Genomic DNA, 22,001 nt, shown 5'->3' with positions numbered 1-22,001 from the left:
ACATGTCCCGCCCCACCCTGCTATGGGACTGTGGTAAATATTGAATGCTATGCACATATTGGCAGCTTTTTTAGAGGCTGGGCAGTCCATTGTGCTTCGGGCTGTCCCACAGCATGTGTGGGGAGGCACCAAGTGAGTGACTGCACCAACCAGATGCAGGCGAGTCCATCCATCCATAATTGTCTCCAAATGGGATGGCAAATGTGAGGGGCAGTTTCATCTCAGAATCAATTCGTATATGTCATTGGTCCTCAACAATTGTCCTCCAAGACATGAGTCTCAGCTACTTTTAGGTGACAATAATCCATACTAGGGATGTGCTCCGCTTCTCTTCGGTTCAGAGAAGCAGGAGTGAGGCGGCCTAATTCACCTCTGAAAAAGGTGGAGGCGAAGAGAGTCAGGGGGGCTGCGGATCGAGGCGAAGAGGATCGCCTCATTCCGAAGCTTCGCCTGCAGATAAATGGGGTGGGAGGGGGACTAATCTGGCGCTGCCGGCACCGCCATCCATGTGGAGGCAGCGGCAGCATGAGGTAAGGGAGCAGGGAGGAGGGACATTTGCCTTCCTCCATCGCGGGCTTCAATTGAGGCCCCGGTTGAAGCCAGAAGTGAAGGCCGAGGCCTCTTCCGGCTTCAACTGGAGCCTCAATTGAAGCCCACTACGGAGGAAGGTAAGAGGGTGGGGTGGGTGGGTGGCTTATCTTGCGCCGCCGCCGTCCATATAGTGACGGCGGCGAAGCCAGATCTCGCTCCGCGGAGCGGAGCGGGAGACGGGCGGAGCGGCGCGAAGAGGATCGGGCCCGATCCGGATTTTCCAGATCGGGCCACGAAGCGGATTGGGGGGAGTCCGTGCACACCCCTAATCCATACCCAGCAAGTAAGAACCGTTCTCCTAGACTACTTGCTCAGACTTGGAAGTCTTTATAGAGGTCATGGGAAATCACCTGAAGTGCTCTGGCTGATAGGTTTCCATAGCAGGTGTGGTCATTTCCCTGGAGGCCTTTCCTTAGGGCACACGTGTGTGGTAGCATTTTGTACAGCCTGAATGACTGCCTGAGACTTCTCTGGCTGTCAGTTCAAGTCCCACACAAATCATTTGTGGATCCAGACATGAGATTCCACTGGAGAGAAAGCAATTCAATGCTGTAGGCCTAAGAAAAGTTAGCTGACAGTATTGGTGAAGGCAGAGTATAGCAACAGCCCGCGCCCTGTCAGTGTTTTTCTTCCTTCTTTCCCCATCTCAAAGCACCAGTTCATATAACTTGAGTGTATTACTTTTTCATCTGGACAGATATCTGATCTTAGTGGGGTTTTCTACCTGCTGCTTGGAGAGATGTATGAAGTTTTCAAACAAAGTTTCAGGCTTAAGGTAACATCTAAAATATAGATTTCTCAAATCGCCTTGCCAGTTGTTGCTAGATAGGCTGTTTTGCGAGATAAGCTGATAACCCATCTTGCCTGAGAGATGTTCCTTGCTCCTTGATAACTGAACCAACTGTATTGGACCACCATTAAATCTGACACAGTGTATCTGTGGAGTGACCATGCAGAGAAAGAAAGAAAAAATCCTGCCATAATGGGGGAAGAGTCGGCTGCCATCTGATTTAGTTTCAAAGCTATGGACCTTCTCTACATATCTAATCATTTATTTCCTCATTCAAAAATCACTGATGATTAGTTTCTCTTGACTACATCCATGGGAGACATTAAAATAGTGAGGCATAACTCACATGCCAAAAAACATTAACATGTGTTTAATGCACTTGTCTATGGTGCTGTTCTGTGGAAACATGGAAGAAACAACAAATTCAGCATCTCTCTCTCTCTCTCTCTCTCTCTAATTGCAGATTTCTAGTCCTTATGTTTTGAAATATGTGGCCAATCCCTGCTGAAATCTTCTTAGCAGATATATTTGAATAATAGGATTTCCATTTGTGACAGTGATTATATATGTGTATTCAGAAAGCAAATCTGTTGAGTTCAATGGGACTTACTCTCTGTTAAGCATTCATAGGGTTGTAACCTCAGTGCCCTGCCTAGCTCCTTGCATCTCTTCTGTAGGAAGAAAAAACAGAATGAATTGTGGAAAACAGCAACAATTGCAGTGGAGGGAAATTATTTGAGGAAACGTATGTAAATCAATCCTAGGCTGAGCTTTCAAAAATCAAGGAGGTTCACCCAAATTGGGATGGTGGTGCGGGGAGGAAGTTCCATGATGATGAATCAGAAAAGTGAAATGTTCAGCTTTGGGGGAAGCAGGCAAATAATAATCTTATTAATTAATAAATACCACCACCACCACTACTACCAATGATAACTAATAAGCGCTATGAAGAGGCTGAAACAAATGGGTATGTTTAGCCTGGAGAAGAGAAGATTGAGGGGAGACATGATAGTACTCTTCAAATACTTAAAAGGTTGTCACACAGAGGAGGGCCAGGATCTCTTCTCAATCATCCCAGAGTGCAGGACACAGAATAACGGGCTGAAGTTACAGGAAGCCAGGTTCCGGCTGGACAACAGGAAAAACGTCCCGACTGTTAGAACAGTATGACAACAGAACCAGTTACCTAGGGAGGTTGTGACTAGAGGCCTTCAAGAGGCAGCTGGACAACCATCTGTCAGGGATGCTTTAGGATGGATTCCTGCAATGAGCAAGGGGTTGGACTCAATGGCCTTATAGGCCCCTTTCAACTCTACTATTCTATGATTCTATGAATAAATTGGGGTGGCGGAAGCAACACTAATGAGTGGGTCTTTGGTCTCTCCACACTTCCCAAACTACTGGAATGTGAAAACTGGAATGCTTTTATCCTTCAATTTTCACACTTCTCCAAATTTTGCAAGGTAGTTGTCCATTTTTTTTTTTTAAAAAAATATATTCTCTTTTCTCACTCAGGGCGTTTTTTTTAGATGGACATCCGAGGCAGTAAGCCTGTGTGCACCAGTTGCTGGGGTACACAGGTGGGAGGGTGCTGTTGCACCATGTCCTGCTTTGTGGGTCCCTGGTTGACAGCTGGGGGGAACTATGTGAACAGAGTGCTGGACTTGATGGACCCTGGTCTGATCCAGCAGGGCTCTTCTTATGTCTTTATGACATACAGGCTTTGCCAGGTCATGCTGTCTTTTACTGATTCAGGAATTTCCTGACTGCTTTCCGGATGTTGGCGTGACTGTATTTTGGGAGGCCCAGTTTCTGAAGGTTTTCTGTACAGTTTTTTGATATGATGCTGGTGACTGATGTGACAAATTTGAGCTTTTCCTTTTGCCATAGTTCTTTAACTTCCATAGCCAGTGGTGTATGTTGTTGGTGTTGTTTAAATGTATATTAAGTGAAATTACATTCAAAAATGCATGAAGTAGGGGAAATAGTGTACAAAAGGCATATATTGCTACTTGTGGCCATCAATATTTTCTCAAAGATGCCCCAGAACAATGCTACATCATGGTATGATCAAACATAGGCTAAGGGGAGACATGATAGAGGTGTACAAAATTATGCATGGTGTGGAGAGCGTGGCGAGGGAGACATTTTTCTCCCTCTCTCAAAATACTAGAACCAGGGAACATCCCATGAATTGGTGAGAGATTTAGGACAAATAAAAGGAAGGACTTCTTCAAACAGCACATAGTTAAACGATGAAATTCACTACCACAATCTGGATGGCTTTATAAGGGGGTTGGATATATTCCTGGAGGCAAAGGCTATCAGTGGCTACTAGCCCTGATGGTTGTGTGCTGTCTCCAGTATTCAAAGCAGTAAGCCTGTGTGCACCAGTTGCTGGGGAACATGGGTGGGAGGGTGCTGTTGCACCATGTCCTGCTTGTTCATCCCTGGCCGATGGCTGGTGGGCCACTGTGCGAACAGAGTCCTGGACTAGATGGACCCTTGGTCTGATCCAGCATGGCATTTCTTATGTTCTTATTCCTACTTAGAAGTGTATTGTGAGGTGAAAAACAAGGTAGATTAGGAAAGCTGGTGGAAATTGATTTCAGAAAACTCATGTGGGTTTTTAATTACTGCCTGGGGTTGACATTTCCCCTACCCTTGGCTGAGCTCCCAGTATTTTATGTTTTGACTAATGATGTTCTCCTTTTGAAAATCAAAGCTGCAGTAAGGTTGTAGGGTGGTGGTTCTTCAAGTGGTCACCTGGGATTCATAAAGAGTTGGATTCAGATATAACCTTAGGGATGTGTGATTCCAGAAAACTCGACCTCACCAAAATTCTCCGAATTCCACGTCAAAGCTTGTTCCAACCCAGGTCCGTAACAGATTGTGGACTCTGATTCCCGCCCTCTCCATTTGAACATTTGTGAATTTCCTCCCAAATATATGCATCTATTGTGCAGATTTCTTTTGGAATGTACACATTCTTCTCCCATTGATTAAAGGGTATTTGTTTGCATTTTTCAGATGTATGCATTTTTTCATGGACATTTTTCAAATGTATTCATGCAGTTGAACACGTTGCGGGGTGGGGGTGTCCATGAATCTCATGACAAGTTCAGAGACATATGGATTTCAACTGCAGTTTGCATCTGAATCCGGGTTCCATCCTGAAGGAGCAAACTGGGTAAATCCTGTTAAAAAATAAACTGAAACTATTTTCAACTGGATCAACTGATCTGGTGGAAGTGGACTTCTCCACCCTCTTCTTCCCATGACTACCCTGAAAATGCTTCACAGATAGTTAAGACACCGTGCTTAATGTGATGTGGTGTGTGTAGAGAGGGATCCCCCCCCCTCAAAAAATCCGGTACATTCAATGATTTCTCTGGGATGGCAGATCCTGGATCCAACCCAAACAATGAGAAAATGGAAATTAGTTCTCATAGGTGCTATTAATGAAAAATCTATTGCAGCCATTGCATTTGGGAGCAATTAACCCCTTCTTCAGGCACAATCTTTTACACTTAAATTCTGGGAAAAGGCTAAGCCTGCTGAGTGAGTGTTTGTCTTGCACCATCAGGGGTGCAGTTTTTGCATCCTTTCTGGTCTTGATACCTCCCTTTTGGTTTTTCTTTGTTCCTTCTGGGTTTCATCCAATGTCCTAGCAGACAGCTGTGACCCAAGGAAGGAAGTATAGGAGAACAGCCAAAGGAGCTAGCAGAGCCTCCTTGCATCCAACATCAGTTCACCTGATACTCTTTGACATCTAAGGAAAGCACTGAGTTCAGGCTCCTTCACTAGTCCAAACTATTGGGAGTTCTGCTCTTGCCATCTACAGATCATCTTCAGTGCTGGTTCCAAGTGGCACATCCATTAGGCAGATACCAGCTCATTACCAAGAACATTTGTATGTGAACAAAACACTCTTTCCCTCTTACAGCTACTGTAAAGAACAAAACTGACATAAGGTGTGTGATCAGAGCTTTCAAACTGACAAAGGTTCATTAGCAAGAATCGAGTTCACAGATCTCACTGTTACAAGCAGGCAAATGTTACAGCTTCATTTTAAACATTTTGGCTTTGAAGCTATCTCATATATATCTATATCTATATCTCCATCCCATAGCATTGAGAAGTTGAACTGAGATCCACGCCCCCAACTCCATCCCACCCCCTAGAGCTGTGCAACAAGGGGCAAAGAAGAACTTACCAACCATGGTTTATATAAACTCATTTACATAACCCCAGACTCAAACATAATAGATGATGAATACATGATTCATGAATAACCTACAGAGGACCCATTCAGACAACATGCTAAACCATGCTGCTTAACCACAAAATGGTTAACAGAATGCATTAACATTAACCATTTTGTAGTTAAGCAGCATGGTTTAGTGTGTTGTCTGAACAGGGCCAGTGAATTATGGCTTTGCAAAGCAATCACATCGATTTTCTCTATAAACTCCCATTGCCAAGGAGCATGTCGAAGTTCAGTTTCAACCATCCATACGTTTGTTAAGTCTTTTCCTCTCAAAAGACCATAAGATATCCACTTCCACACTACTCAAGGGTGGGTTTATAGCAGCAGTGGAGAGAAACAATTGTCTTCCAGATGCTGGACTATATTTCACATCACCCTGACCTTGGCCATGCTGGATGGGAGTGAGTAGACTGATGGGAGTTGGTCCAACAGCATCCAGAGCACCACAGGTTCACCAGCCCTGATTTAGGGGAAGAACACAAGCACTCACACTCTCTCTCACACACACACACACACATACTGATGGACATGGATTACTTTTATTATTACTCTCATTTCAGTTGTTACAATTCATAATTTTGTAATTCTTCTGGATTGATTTGCATTTGTTCCCCTCCTGTTTTTGTCATGTTCTATGACAAGAAAATATCAAATTTGATTTCTGAAAATAGAAATGTGCTTTGTTGATCGTATCCTTTACCCCTGCCTGAAAGTTTGGGCCTTGGAGCAAAATCAGGGCATAATTTCACCTCGAAATTTCCACTTGAAGTAAAATCCGTTGGGAGTTCATCGGCCTACCACAAACCCAAACCAAGCCACCAAACTTGGTTGCTTCTGTGCATGTAACAGTCCTCTGATTTACAGGAATTTGAGGATGAAACTTTGCATAGCAAGGATATCAGAATTCTTGCCTGATTATGTCTACTGACGAAGGGCCTTGCTAGACCTGCCGGCTTACGCCGTCAGGGAGGCGAGGCCAAGGCGTGCTACCGTTAGCGCGCCTCCCCCAGGCTTCCACACGTCAGACGCGCAGGGACGTCACGTCCCTGCGGCATCCGCCATTTTTTTTTTTTTTTTTTTTTGCTTAAAGGGGCCGGGTGCGGCCCGAAGACTCTGGAGACGGTGAGTGTTTTTTTGGGGGGGTTGTACGGGGGGGGGCGAAGGATGGCAGGGTGGGTGGCAAGGGGGCAGGGCGGGTGCGATCGCGCCGTGCGCTGCCCGAGCAAGCAGCCGAGCGGCGCTTGCCCGGGCAATGCCTGGCATGGGGCGGCATTGCCCGGGCAAGCACCGCTCGGCTGCTTGCTCGGGCAGCGCGCGGAGCGATCGCACCCGCCCTGCCCCCTTGCCACCCACCCTGCCATCCTTCACCCTCCCCTCTCTTCTCCCCCCCCGGGCCGATGGGCACAGCGCTCGTATGAGCGCTGTGCCAGGCAGGTCCGCGGCTTTTCGCGGCTCCTCGCGAGTAAGCGAGGAGCCGCAAAAAGCCGCAGAAGTCCCTAGATGTTCCCCAGCTCTAACGCGCAAGCCCAGCGCATTCGCTTATGGCGCGTTAGACCAGGCCTCAGCGCGGCCTGCCGCCGGATTCCCCTGTGCGTCATCTGGACGCACAGCAGGGAAACCAGCCCACAAAGCGCGCTAAGGCCTCATCTAATAACGCCCCAAGATGCTATTAAGGTGCAACAGTTGCGAGTTGAGAAGGAAGCTAAGAATAAAGACACAGACAACCAGAACTTGGCATAAACTAGGACCTCTTTATTTGAATAACATGGGTAGTTCGCCCCTCCCTGGATCTGCATGTAAAAGTGAGGGAATCATTGGGTTCTTCCTCAGGCAAGTTGCCTGGCTTTATGAGTCCAAAGCCAGGACTCGGGTAAAATCCCACCCCCTTTCTTATATGGCACTTTGTAACCCCACCCAAAGACTCACAGCTTGGAGTAGGTGAGGCAAGAGGGCCTCCAAAGGCATACCACATCTTGACACATGAGCCTCACAGCACCCTAGGACCAGGTCCTCCAGATAGGCCAATCACCAAAAGGTGCCATTGTCCTCACCGTCCCTGTTTTAATATATGCCAATTTCCTTTAGCAGTCCTCTGATTTACAGGGATTCGAGGATGAAGCTTTGCATAGCAAAGACATCAGAATCCTTGCCTGATAATGTCTACAGACCAAGATGCTATTAAGGTGCAACAGTAAGCCCTGGCAAAAAAAAGAAGAAGAAGTTTTCAACCTTACATCATTCTTATGCCAGAATTTTAAAGGCCTCTGAAGAGCATCTGCTTTCATGTGTTTTGTTATGTTACCCCTGAGCAAGTTTCTTGTTTTAATGTGGTGGGTAGGAGCATTGGGGAAAGCCCAAAAACTCTGGGTTCAATCTTCTGTGCAATCATTAATTTTCTTCCTTAAAGGAAATAATAAAAAAATATATATCCCAGTGTCAGTGTTGTGCTAACGCTGCATCTTTTAACATCTCCCTGATAGCTTTAGGCCACGCAGGCATTAATAAAACAAACTAACTTGAACAGATGCAAGGGAGCCACGAAACAGAGAGACGCGAGCTTCTACAATGTTGTGATCTCCAAAGTTTCCTTGTTTATTTATTTTTATTCTATTTTTATTTAGTGAGGGTTTGGGGGGGCGTGTTTGGTGGTGGTTGTTTTTTGCTCATTCTTGCCATTAGGAGGGCATGGAATTTTTGGCATGAAATGCATAGGAGTGTCTAGAGGGGAAAGAATTATTTCATTTTCAGATGCAATGATGTACTTCTCCCAGATGGCAGCTCTGCAACAGGGATGCACAACTTAAATCACACAGAGGGCCACTTCTTTGTTTGCATTAATTTAAAAGGGTGGCATCGCTATGGCAACCATGAAAAAGCATTTTCCTTACCATTTCAGTTCAGTGTTTTCTGGTTCACCCACTCTTTGACCCCTCTCCCCATTTGTGTGTCTCTCTCAACCCTCAAGGGTAGGCACGGTTGGGCACCGGCTAAGGGCCCATCCCTTCGCAGGGGCCCACTGACTGGCTCCTCTTCACCATTGCAGCCTGCTTGTTCGCCTGCCTCTCTCTCTGACCCAGACAGTGGTGGTGGTGGTGGTGGTGGTGAAGAGGAGGAGGAGGAGGAGGAGGAGGAGGAGGAAGAATAGTTGCCTCTGCCTCCTTGCCAGCTGGCTCTCTGCCCATCAAGCAAGCAAGTGGGAGCAATGGTTAGAAACAGGAAGAGGGGGAGCAATAGCAGCTGGTGGACTCACCAGTAGGTGGACTCACTGAGGAAGGGAGGAGCCCCATGAGTGTGTTTTACTCAAGGGTTCTCAAAAACCCAGTATTTACCCTCTCTTCCTCTTCTGCATTACAGTTGGATCTGCACCCCAATCTCTCAGTTCTTGCACTACCCTAAAGAAATATAAAATCATAGACTCATAGAATAACAGAGTTGGAGGAGACCTACAAGGCCATCGAGTCCAACCCCCTGCTCAATGCAGGAATCCACCCTAAAGCATCCCTGACAGATGGCTGTCCAGCTGCCTCTTGAATGCCTCTAGTGTGGGAGAGCCCACAACCTCCCTAGGTAACTGGCTCCATTGTCATACTGCTCTAACTGTCAGGAAGTTTTTCCTGATGTCCAGCTGGAATCTGGCTTCCTTTAACTTGAGCCCGTTATTCCGTGTCCTGCATATCTCATATCAACATTTTTCCTTGCTGCACCTAATAGATCTCTTCTCTTCTCTTCTCTTCTCTTCTCTTCTCTTCTCTTCTCTTCTCTTCTCTTCTCTTCTCTTCTCTTCTCTTTTCTCTCTCTGTGCACAAACTTTCCTCTTTCTCATTTTGGACCTCCACCTCTCACTTATACCATCCACTTTACACTTTTAACTCTCTGCTACTGTCTACTTGACCCACAAAACTCCCTAAGCCCAATTCAATTTGGGACCAGGCTTCCTGAAAGATTACTTTCTCCTGTATGAGTCTGCCAGGGTTTAAAGATCTTCATGGGGGACGCCCTACAACCATCACAGGGACACAGGGCCTCAGTCTTGCAGCCATTGCAAGAACACTGGGGCCTAATCTACACCAAGCAAGATATTGCACTATGAATGAAAATGGTATATAAAAGACCTCAGCCACACTACTGTTTTATAGCATTATTGAATTGCACTGACACCTGTTGGGGCCCATTGACACATACCGTATAAAGGTTTCATAACACTTTCATAGTGCTATAGTCTGCTTGGTGTGGCTCCTGCCTCTTATATACTGCTTTCATAGTGCTATAATCTGCTTGGTGTAGATCTGGCCCAAATATGTAACTAAGCATTTGGGCTTGGAACCACCTTTGACCTGTGCTCAGTTTGCTGTCTGTGAAAAGGGTGCTTGGGCACAGAACTGTCAGAAATTGCAGAGTATCCAATTGAGAGGAGCTGGAGTGCAGAGATGATCTTTGACTCCACTCTCTAGCCAACCTGTATTTCTGCTAGATGGGTGATTTTGCCCATCTAGCAGGGGCACTTCAGACTGGGAAAGAAAGAGGCTGGGGCTGTCATAGGAAAGTTGTATGGGCGATGCCACAGCCTCCTCTCATCCCTGCCCCAGGGATGTCTCTGTGCTCCATTTACCAAGCAGAGAAAGAGGTAGCCAACACAGTGTCTCTGTGATAGCTACAAGTAGGGGCCAGGGCTCCGACCTCATAGCTAGGAAAACAAACAGTTCTATCCCCTCCCCCCAACACCGTCTAGGAGCCATAGAGTTGCTCTCTTTTAGTCTTACCAGTTTGCCTTTTTGGAAAAGAGTGTTTTGTGACCAGCCAGGCCAAACATGGCAACCATTTTCTGCATGGGCAAGCTCTCTTGTGTGGCAGCCATTTGGTGAGAGTGCCCATGAAACTCTCTCGAAAACCCATTGGGAACCCCTGATTGAGATGGCTTGGGGCTGACATATCTAAAGGACCATATTTTCCTACATGGTTAAGACCTTAATCAGGGATCTCAATCTCAGTGGTCACTCCCATCTCTGGAAGTGAGACAATTGGGGAGGGGGGTCCTTCCCAGCCATGCCACCCCATTTGTTGACCCCCCCTCCCCATACCAATCTGCCAGGTACTCACTTTGTTAGCTTTTAGGTGCTAGGTGAAAACCTGGTCACATACCTGATGACGGTTCTCTGATACATGGTGGTTGTCCTTCTCCACACCCCATCTTCCTTATTTGGCATGGGGTGTGGGTTCATTTTTACCCTCTTTTTGATTCTTTGAGTTTGTATTATATTTCCATTTTATGGTAACATTCTCTCTAAATAACATGTTTAAGCTACCTTGAAGTCTTCTAGTTGAAAGGTGGGGTGGGATTAAAAAGCATTTTAGAGGAATAAATAAATGGTGAGCTAGAAGGACATAAATGGTGAGCTAGAAGGAATTTTCCCTGGGAAAATTCTGGAGCAGATTATAAAGAAGTCAATCTGTAAACACCTTGAAATCAATGCGGTGATCACTAGAAGCCAACATGGATTTGTCCAGAACAAGTCCTGTCAGACAAATTTGATCTCATTTTTTGATAAGGTAACCTCCCTTGTGGACCGTGGCAATGCTGTGGACGTCATATATCTTGATTTCAGCAAAGCTTTTGACAAAGTGCCCCATGAAATTCTGATTAACAAACTAGCTAAAAGTGGGCTAGATGGAACAACTATTAGGTGGATTCACAGTTGGCTACAGAATCGGACTCAAAGAGTACTTATCAATGGAACCTTCTCAAACTGGGGAGAGGCAATGAGTGGGGTACCGCAGGGCTCAGTCCTGGGCCCAGTGCTCTTCAACATTTTTATTAATGATTTGGATGAGGAGGTGCAGGGAATGCTTATCAAATTTGCAGATGACACAACATTGGGTGGGATAGCTAATACCCTGGAAGACAGAAACAAACTTCAAAGTGATCTTGATAGGCTGGAGTGCTGGTCTGAAAACAACAGGATGAAATTTAATAGGGATAAATGCCAAGTTCTACATTTAGGAAATAGAAACCAAATGCACAGTTACAAGATGGGGGATACTTGGCTCAGCAATACTACAAATGAGAAGGATCTTGGAATTGTTGTAGACGGCAAGCTGAATATGAGCCAACAGTGCGATATGGCTGCAAGAAAGGCAAATGCTATTTTGGGCTGCATTAATAGAAGTATAGCTTCAAAATCACATGAGGTACTGGTTCCTCTCTATTCGGCCCTAGTTAGGCCTCATCTAGAGTACTGCGTCCAGTTCTGGGCTCCACAATTCAAGAAGGACGCAGACAAGCTGGAGCATGTTCAGAGGAGGGCAGCCAGGATGATCAGAGGTCTGGAAACAAAGCCCTATGAAGAGAGACTGAAACAACTGGGCATGTTTAGGCTGGAGAAGAGAAGATTGAGGGGAGACATGAGAGCACTCTTCAAATACTTAAAAGGTTGTCAAACAGAGGAGGGCCAGGATCTCTTCTCAATCCTCCCAGAGTGCAGGACACGGAATAATGGGCTAAAGTTAAAGGAAGCCAGATTCCAGCTGGACATCAGGAAAAACATCCTGACTGTTAGAGCAGTACGACAATGGAATCAGTTACCTAGGGAGGTTGTGGGCTCTCCCACACTAGAGGCCTTCAAGAGGCAGCTGGGCAGCCATCTGTTAGGGATGCTTTAGGGTGGATTCCTGCATTGAGTAGGGGGTTGGACTTGATGGCCTTGTAGGCCCCTTCCAACTCTGCTATTCTATGATTCTATGATTCTATGACATCTACTATGGGCTCACAGCCCTCCCTTCCTGCCTGGCATGTTTTCCCCTCCCTTCAACATGACAAAGTTCCACCGGCCTCCATCAGGCATCCATTTTTAATCTGGCTAAATCAATTACAAACGTTACAGGCTGCAATTACCTTGGGAAGTTCTGAAAAACTAATTAGTACAAGTCCTAACGATGAATTATACCTTCCCTTTGACTTTTATGGAGAAAGTGGTGGTTGTGGCCACGGGGAGGTGGGGGAGGGGAATATGAAGTTAAGAAGAGACTTCCCATTGGATAGTCTTAGCAAACAGAATCTCGGGACTGTTTGTAATTGATGTTCTGTTAAAAACAGTGTCACATGGGACAGCAAACTAGGCCATTGCTTTACACTGAACTGGGGATTTATATCAGCTGTCTGATAAATGCCCTGCTTTGGAGAGATGTGTTACCACAGATTGGATGCTGTGATTTCATGGGGTGTTTAGTAGCAGTGTGTGTCACCTCAGGCCGAAACCCCAAATCCGAGTCAACCCGATTTGGCCCACCTTGGCCTGAATACGAGGCAGTACTGGGTGGGCCCAAGGCACCCTGAGGCAAAATGGATTGGGTCCAAAGTGCCAACCATGTATCCATTCAGGGGGGGCTGAACCTCGGGGGCATTTCAGAAGTTCCAAAATGGCCTCTGAGGTATGTCAGGGGGGCTATGCCCAGCTCGAAAGTTTATGTACCTCAGGGGTGGGGAACCTTTTGCTCTCCAAATTCAGCCAAACTCCAGTTTGGGGAAGGACGTGTAGGTGTAGCCCAACAGCAGTGTGGTTATCATGGCCAAAGGAAGTGTAGGTAGGGCCGAAATGTGGCTATTACTGATTAAGCCTACTTAGGAGTAAAACAGGACAAGATTCTGTCTCCTCAAAAGCAAGCGGGACTGAATAAGGTAGTAGCACACTCAGATAACATCCCCAATACCAAGCCTCAGCATATCTACTCAGAAGGAAGCAGGAAAAACCTCTGCTTGTATACTCAGAAGTAAGCTCCTCCCAAGCCTTTCTCCTTTTGTGCCATGTATTTTCATTGCACACCTGAAGACAACCGCTTTCTTATTACTGATCTTTGTAAACTGCTTGGGTGGGTCTGTTTTGGGGGTGGGTGGGATGAAAAGCGGGTTAAAAAAAAAAAACTCCCTTCAGCTAAAATAAAATAAATTACAAAGCTGTGGTCATAGATTGACCCATTTACTGTTTTAATTCTTCATTCTGAAGGTGTGCCAAAATGCACTTACTGCACCTATGTGATTTTCATGATTCCTGAATCACTATTGTGACTCACTCTTACTCATGAGTAAGTGCACCAAGCCCCGGGTTCATCTCTGACTTGGTGCTTTGATCAATGGCGTGATTCCACTTGGACCAATTTGGAAACTACCCACTTCAACTCGGGTATGGGAATTGAGTTGAGAGTTGGGAACCAGATCCTTCATGCCTCCCATTATTTTAACTTTTTATTATTATTTCTGTTGTTTTCAGAATTGGATGAAATGTGCAGCTGTAGTAGCCCCTTAGAAAGGGATTAAGTCTGAAAATTTCAGGGGCGGAAATAGGTGTTGTGTTGTGTGTGTGTTTGTGCGTTGTGTTACGTGCCTTTATATTTTGATTTTTTAAACCTTTACAGCCACCATTGATGCAGTGCGGTGAAGTGCACAATTTCTGGAGGCTCCAGAAATTGCACACTTCATCTTGCTGCATTAATGGTGGCTGCCATTAACACATGGGTGGGGAACTGCACAGTTTTGGCAGCCAGGGAGGGTGACTGCTGAGCACTCACCAGGCCAAGCTGAGCCTCAGAAAAGGTAGGTTATAGCAGTGGCAAAGAGTGATGGATGGCTGAGGCAGGCACAGGCAATTTCGGCCGCCCCTAAGTGGCTCCAATTTCAGTGGCTTCAGTCAGAATTAAGGAGCTATCCAAGGTGCTGAACATATTTGGGGAATAGGGTTCAGCACGTTGGATAGTTCTTTCAGCGTTCTGGCTGGTTCTGACTGAAACCCAGACTGGATTCATAGCTCCACTGGAATTGGGGCCACCAGCACCCACCACTTCTCAGGGATCACAGCCATGGGAGCTTTGTTAGCATATCCAGCTACACTCACTTGCAAATCCTTTCCAGATCTTCGCACATAAGAATCTCTAAGGCACCAAGGCAAAAGGCTTTTTCAGTGGTGCCCCCCCAAATTATGGAATGATCTCCCCAATGAGATTTGCCTGGCACCAACATTATTATCTTTTTGGTGCCAGATCAAGACTTTTTTCTTCTCCCAGACAGTTACGTTGTATATTGTATGTATGTATGTATTTATTTATTTATTTATTTATTTATTTATTTATTACATTTCTATACCGCCCAATAGCTGGAGCTCTCTGGGCGGTTCACAATTGTATATTGTATGTAACCTGTTTTTCTGCGTTTTATGGTTTTAAATTTTGTCCTTTTGTTTTTAATGTTCCATGTTTTAATCTTTGTAAACCTCCCAGAGAGCTTTGGCTCTGGGGCAGTATATTCATGTAATAAATAATAATAAATAATAATAAAGTATACGGGCATCTGGGGATATTTGAGACACTTCTATGCACTGCTATATCCCCTCTCTAGTTTAGGGCTACCCATGTTACAAGTGAATGCGTGCCTAGGCCTATTATGAATGGAAAAAGTGCACTTGGAATCACTGCCCCTCATCCAGAAACACACGCCAAGTGTCTGGACATCGTTTGGGGCTATTGCTCTTTCATCCAAAGGCTTTCGGAATAGTGTACATTTGAAAAAGCATAAAAGGTAACATTAAAAATTTAAGAAGAGCAGCACCAGCACAATACAGTGAAAACACATAAAACTCCAGCCTGAAAACCCAGCCTGAGAAATTGTTCATTTGAAAGTGCAGAGTAGGCATTTATGAATCATTCTTGCACAGAACTAATGTCATTCTGAGCTACAGTTGCACAATTGGTTTCACTGCCCAACATCATACATATAGGATTGCCGCTTTTAAGAGAGAGAGAGAGAGAGAGAGAATTGTGGTCAACGAGGGAGGGCAATACATAAGAAGTACAAAGCTGGATCTGAGCAAGGATCCATCTAGTCCAGCACAGTGTTCACACAGTGGCCAACCACCTGTTGACCAGGGACCAACAAAGCAGGACATGGTGCAACATCATCCTCCCACCCATGTTCCCCAGCAACTGGTGCACACAGGCTTACTGTCTCAGATACTAGAGGTAGCACATAGTCATCAGAACTAGTAGCCGTTGATAGCCTACTCCTAAAGGAATTTATCCAACCCCCTTTTAACGCCATCCAAATTGGTGGCCACCACTACATCTTGCAGTAGCAAATTCCATACTTTAACTGTGCACAGTGTAAAGAGGGATGTCCTTTTACCTGTCCTGAATCTTCCACCCTACCTTACCGGAGGATGACATAACCAGCACCATGCAAGTTGTGTGGGTATTTCCTTTCTCTCTCCCCACCCCTGAGATGAGCATAATTTCGTATAAATCTCTTAACTACGCCTTAGGGGAGGCATTTCAAACATAAGTGGGGAGACCATCAAATGACTGCCAATCAGGGGAAATGAGTCCCAGGGGAAGGAGTCTGGTCTACATGGAACCCCAGTGGGCCACATTGGGATTTCAGGTTGGGCCTGAGGTTCACTCCAGATTGTAAGTCATGGACTGGAATTCCCCTCCCTCATTGATTCCACTCTTGCAGCACCTGCCAGAACTTTCAACTAGCCCACCACCTCAACAGCCACCACTGAGCAACAATAGAGGCTGATGGCTCTGAGAGCCTTGGAGCCACAAATCCACTCCGGATTCCAGTCAGAACCAGTCAGAACTCTAAAGGAGCTCTCAAAGGTGTGGAGCAGCAGTTTGAGTGCCCCAAGGTCCCCAGAGCCACCGGCCTCTATTGCTGAGGAAATTTGCAATTTCACTCTGGGAGGGGGAAAAAATGGCTATATTTGCAATATCCCCCATGCAATTCAAAAGGACCACTAACTTCAGAGGGTTGGCATGCATCCTCAGTGTAGTGTTGATATCAGCATTTAACATACCAGAGGAAAACAGTTTTGTGAAAGAGAGAAAGAGAGAGAGAGAGAGAGAGAGAGAGAGAGAGTTTGACAGAAGAATAAATAGCAACCCCAATGGGCTTGTCTTTTCTCTTGTTTTAGTTATGTCAGCAGGAACATGGCATTCCTACTCATTCAAAGCAGGCTTTCAAGAACACAAGCAAATAAACAAACAAATACATACACACACACACACACACACACACACACACACACACACACACCAGAACTAATTAAGATCAAGTCATCTCTCAATAAATATGCAAATTAAAAATCAAAACAAAGGAATTCTATTTATCACATCATAAAGTTGCAAATTGCTGCTGAGACTCCCATAGACCTCGCTAGATGGGGGTTATGGGATGCTAGGCTTTAAATGTGCAGGCCAATCAACCTCTATGTACGTATGTGCATTGAATGAATATAGTTTCATTGTTTGATGAGCGAGTGTTTCCCAGCCATATATTCAGCAACCCGAATTTCCCCCAAAACATATCGGAGACCTGGGTTAATAATAATGGAAAGGATGTTAAGTCTGGCCAACAGCTTTGGTGTGTTCTTCTGAAGTTGCCAGTAGTGGATTCGTGCATGCTCTGAATTCCCGGTAGTGGTTTCGTGCATGCTCTGAATTGCCACCCAATTTCTCCTGCCACACATTTACAGTATGAATTTTAGAGTTTTCAACTTGGGTAAAACTTCCAAGGCATTTTGAGGGAAGCAATGCTAAGAAAATGTCTTAGGGAAGTCAGGCAAAGGATCTGCCAGCTTCCACAGCCTTGGTCTTAAGCCAGCTTTGGAGGCTGCTGTTTGACTTCACCATCCAAAGAATCTTTAGGGAAACAATGGGTGTGTCAATAGGAAAATCTCAGGAGGCAGAACTCTAGTGGAATTTCCCAGGTGTGGTAGTGGTTCTACACTTCATCCCCTGGGACTTTCAAAAAGTATTCTTGCGAAAATGGCTTCTTGAAATTCTCACTCTATTCATGGGCAGAAAAAATGGGAGCTCTTATTTTCCCCCCAGGGGGGTGGTGTATTTTTTTCAACAATTTCTGGGTGTGGGGATGGCTCACCATTTGGAGGGGCAGTAACACACCTTTCTTTTTTCTAGGGGTTTGTGAAGGCAACAGCAATTGTGTTGGCAATTGTGTTGGCAATCTGGCCACCATTTTGCACCTTCTACCCTGCCATGGGCTTAGTGTTGTTCTGGGACACTGTGGTGTGTGTGTGTGTGTGTGTGTGTGTGTGTGTGTGTGTGTGTGTGTATGATCAAATTAAATCTCAGAACTGTTCTCAGAAAAAAAAATCTAGAAGCAACTCAGAGAGACTGATCATTTGTTCAGTATTACATAGGGATCGATACATCTACTTCCAGGGCAGGTCACTGCTGCATGTCTTGTAACTCTATTTCATCTAGTTTCATATTATTATTATTATTATTATTATTATTATTATTATTATTATTATTATTATTATTTTAAAAAATCTGCATTAATAAATCTGCATTTAAAATATATACCTTTACATATATTTTCCTCTAAAAATATTTTTGTTCTGAATACACTGTGAGGTGTGGAGATCAGGTCAGCTTGTACTGCAATTCAAATTCTGCAAAGATCAAATAGAACATAAGAACCCGTATGAAGAGAGACTGAAAGAACTGGGCATGTTTAGCCTGGAGAAGAGAAGATTGAGGGGAGACATGACAGCACTCTTCAAATACTTGAAAAGTTGTCACACAGAGGAGGGTCAGGATCTCTTCTCGATCATCCTAGAGTTCAGGACATGGAATAATGGGCTTAAGTTACAGGAAGCCAGATTCTGGCTGGACATCAGGAAAAAACCTTCCTGACTGTTAGAGCAGTATGACAATGGAACCAGTCACCTAGGGAGGTTGTGTGCTCTCCCACAGTAGAGGCATTCAAGAAGCAGCTGGACAACCATCTATCAGGGATGCTTTAGGGTGGATTCCTGCATTGAGCAGGGGGTTGGACTCGATGGCCTTATAGGCCCTTTCCAATTCCACTATTCTATGATTCTATGATTCTAAGACCCATGCTAGATTCCACATTCTGTCCACACAGTGGCCAATCAACTTTCCTCAGAGAAGGAACAATTATATCATGAGTGCAATAGTATCCACCTACCCATGTTCCACAGCAAACAGAGGGATACTGCTTCTGATACTCTGGGTAACAGTAAGCTATTGTGAGGAGTAGCCATTGATAGCCTTAGTGTCTTATCTTCCATGAATTTGTCTAACCCTCTTTTAAAGCCATCCACATGGATGCCCATCACTATATCCTGTGGTAGCCTTCCTCATACTTTAACTATGTGCTGTGTGAAGTAGAACTTCCCTAAAATCACATGGTGTCATTACAGATAGAGAAGAACATGGATGTATCATTTCCCTGCACAACTGTGATGAGCTTCTCCATCCAAGTTTCATATTCAAAGAACATCATAGTCAAAGATTTCAGAAACATACCCCTTCATTTACACATACACACACACACACACACCATTGACATCCTCAGAAATAAGTTGCTAGTCCTTAGGGTTGCAGTAAACTAAAATAAATACTTTAAAATGTACAACTTCTGCCATTGGTTGGTATCCACTTTCTGCCTTGTCCAGTCACCCTGGAATATACAATCATGTGCTCGGATGCCATACTAGGCTCCATGACACCATGTCTCCATTCATCTCTCTCTCTCTCTCTCTCTCTCTCTCTCTTTCTGTGATCTTCTGGCAGAAGAGGCAGCAACTGCAGCCTGGAGACGGATGACGAACTTCCCTGTGGAGATGAAGTGGATTATAACACTGACAGTTGCTCTGACCAGGAAGGAGACTTCTCAGAGCTGGACAAAGAAATCCAGGAGCATCCCCACTCCTAAAGTTGAAAATGGGAAAGAAGCAGCAGAGGTCAACCCAGGGCAGATGTGTTCCCCCTCGCTCTGTGGAGGACTTGTACATCTCCAGTCAGTGAGCAGCCGGTACCAAGTGTGTCCCACTGCTGTCAACACAGCTTGGGGTCTTCAGTGGAATGGGGAGCAGGACGGAGCTTTCAATTCCCAAGCACTAAGCCAATGGGTCACTGCTTGCATCAGCTTCTTTGCTGGTGACAGTTTCGGTCCCAAACGTCTTGCACCAGTTGCGTTCCAAAACAGAGTTTTCTTTTTCCTTTCTTTCTTTTTTTCTTTTTTGGTGTTTTATGTTATTATCTAGGTCACATGAGAAAAGGGAAAGTTTATTTTGCAATTGTTTTTCAGAGCTGTGCACGAACGGCCTTTCGAAATTCTCCACCCTAATTGTTGACAGAGGAACTGGCGGACAATTTCACCTCATTTCTCCAGGAGGGGAGAAATTCTTCATCAGTTTCCTGTGGATGAGGGTCACCATTAGCAGTGGCAATAGCACAGTTCCTTTTTTGGGGTGGGGAGGTTGATGCAGCTCAAAGTGGCAACAGCAGCAAGTGTGTTGCAAACTGGCTGCCATTTTGCATCTTCCACAGTACCCAGAGTTATCGTTATTGGAAGTGGACAGAAAGAAATGCTGGAGAATCTTGGGGGGAACTTCTAAAAAAAAATTGCAGAAAAATGTATTCTGAGGAAGTTTGGCTCAGCTCTAGTATGGGCTGGAGAACCAGTTAGTTTTGAATCCTCCTACATTCTTGAGAAATTAGTGAGATGCTCATACTCAGTCACTCTGATTTTAGGTTTTGACCCTTTTTATTATTATTTTGGCTTGTCCAAGTGGAAAACATGTAGATTTTGAATGGGGAGAGTGAGCATGTCTTTGTGTATTTTTTCAAATGTGTGCACAGCCCCTACTGTTGATTGAAGTGTAAAATTTATTATTATTATTATTATTATTATTATTATTATTATTATTATAAAGAGAAAATCATATTTCAATGCACACATTTAAAATCAACTGCAATCACAAATTCAGAAGTTTGCAAATATTTCTCAAAAAAAAAACCTCTTCATGCTCACATTCACATTCAGGATTGTGAACAAGACGTGTTTTCATGGTTTGAGAACACAAATGAAATGTTCATTGGTGTTTTAGATGTAATATCAATCTCTCTGTATGGGGAGGCGTGAACAATAATTAACTAGCACTGGCCAAGATTTTCCAGGTGGGACACGTAGTACAGATCTTCTGCTAAATTGCTGTTGGTATTATTGTCTACTTCCACACAGCCATGGTTTTATTGATCGGTACGATCATTTGTTCTTGGAATGATTCTTATATATAATTTATTTATGATATTTACATGCTGCTTAATATAATAAAATCCCTACTCATTTAACAGTTAAAATGAACATACCATACATTGTAACAACAAACAGGTACAAGTCACAAGAGAAAGAGAAATAACAAAGGTGAGCAGCGTTGTGATCGGTTACAAGCCAAGGAGAGGTTGTGTAAAGAAATAAGTGCCTTTTCAAAAGTGGTATAAAACTCACCATATATTCTGTCTCCCCAATTGGGGAGGGCAGAAGGTGGGTGCTACTACTGAGAAGATTCACTTTCAGGATGTTACATGAAAACATTCTGTTGGTCATGACGTGGCTGACCTAATCCTCTCGTAGAGGATAATGATGAACGTTGCAGGTCCAGTGAACTGCCCCATGCCTGCCCCCATGCCTGCCCTCCCCTGATCCAGCTTTATGAGCCATGGCATGTTCACTGCCCCACTCTTTGAGTTCCCGATGGCCCAGCAGCTGTCCACCCTCGTCCCAAGCCTCCATTGTGCACAACAATGGCAGCTCCGGAAATTGTGGATTTCCCAAGTTGCATAAATGGCCGTTGCAAAAGGCTCCATGTACGGAAGATTGAAAGCATGAATGAAAAATGGGTTGGGAGAGAAGGCCTGGAATGGACTCTCCTGGGAATAGGCATGGTTGACTGGCTGGAATTAAGAGCAAGAAGCATTCCACACTGCAACATTTTGTTGTAGGTCCCACTTGCTTTTCTGAGTTGCTATTGTATTTTGGTTCACAATGAAACACCAACATTGTTTTTCGAGGGCGGATGAATGGATGAGTGCTGCTCAAGATTCTAGCCGATTCCCTTTTGCGATCCCTGTGAACAGGAGCAGCGGTTGAACAGGAGCGTTGTGCAGTTTTCAGCCATAGACGAAAGCGGCGCTGATTCCGTCTCCAGAGGAAATTTGCGCAAATTGGGAAATCGGCACAAATCAAGAGATGTGAGCCTGTTTGAGAATTTGCAAATATTTTCAGCAGACACATGCTTGCACTCGGGGTCGCGTTTGGAGCTTCAAACAGGGCATGCCCGCATGTTTTGCGAACAGAACTGAATTTCTCATACACCCCTAATTCTGCTTGGCATAAGTCTCGGCTGTGATCTGGTCTTAACAATTGCCAGTTCTATTCTTCTCCTGTCTATAAAAGAACGTGACTTCTGGAGACCAACACCCACCCACCCACCCTGGGTTGAAGTGAACCCCGGCCAAGCAAGAGGCTTCCTT

The 22,001-nt window shown here is 44.8% G+C and overlaps 1 protein-coding gene across 1 annotated transcript in view; it reads left to right on the top strand.

Moving 5' to 3' along the window:
• AGBL1 (AGBL carboxypeptidase 1) overlaps positions 1–19,694 on the top strand; it is a 521,226-nt gene extending 501,532 nt beyond the window's left edge. The window contains exon 23 of the mRNA XM_063142173.1: positions 19,257–19,694. Coding sequence (XP_062998243.1) covers positions 19,257–19,398 — 142 coding nt within the window. The 3' untranslated portion in view covers positions 19,399–19,694. The remainder of the gene's footprint in view (positions 1–19,256) is intronic.
• Positions 19,695–22,001: the final 2,307 nt, after the last annotated feature.

Source organism: Elgaria multicarinata, chromosome 16, assembly GCF_023053635.1.
Source record: "Elgaria multicarinata webbii isolate HBS135686 ecotype San Diego chromosome 16, rElgMul1.1.pri, whole genome shotgun sequence".
NCBI classification, from domain to species: domain Eukaryota; kingdom Metazoa; phylum Chordata; class Lepidosauria; order Squamata; family Anguidae; genus Elgaria; species Elgaria multicarinata.
The sequence above is the reverse complement of the archived record's forward strand: the minus strand, read 5'-3'. Positions and strand labels throughout refer to the sequence as shown.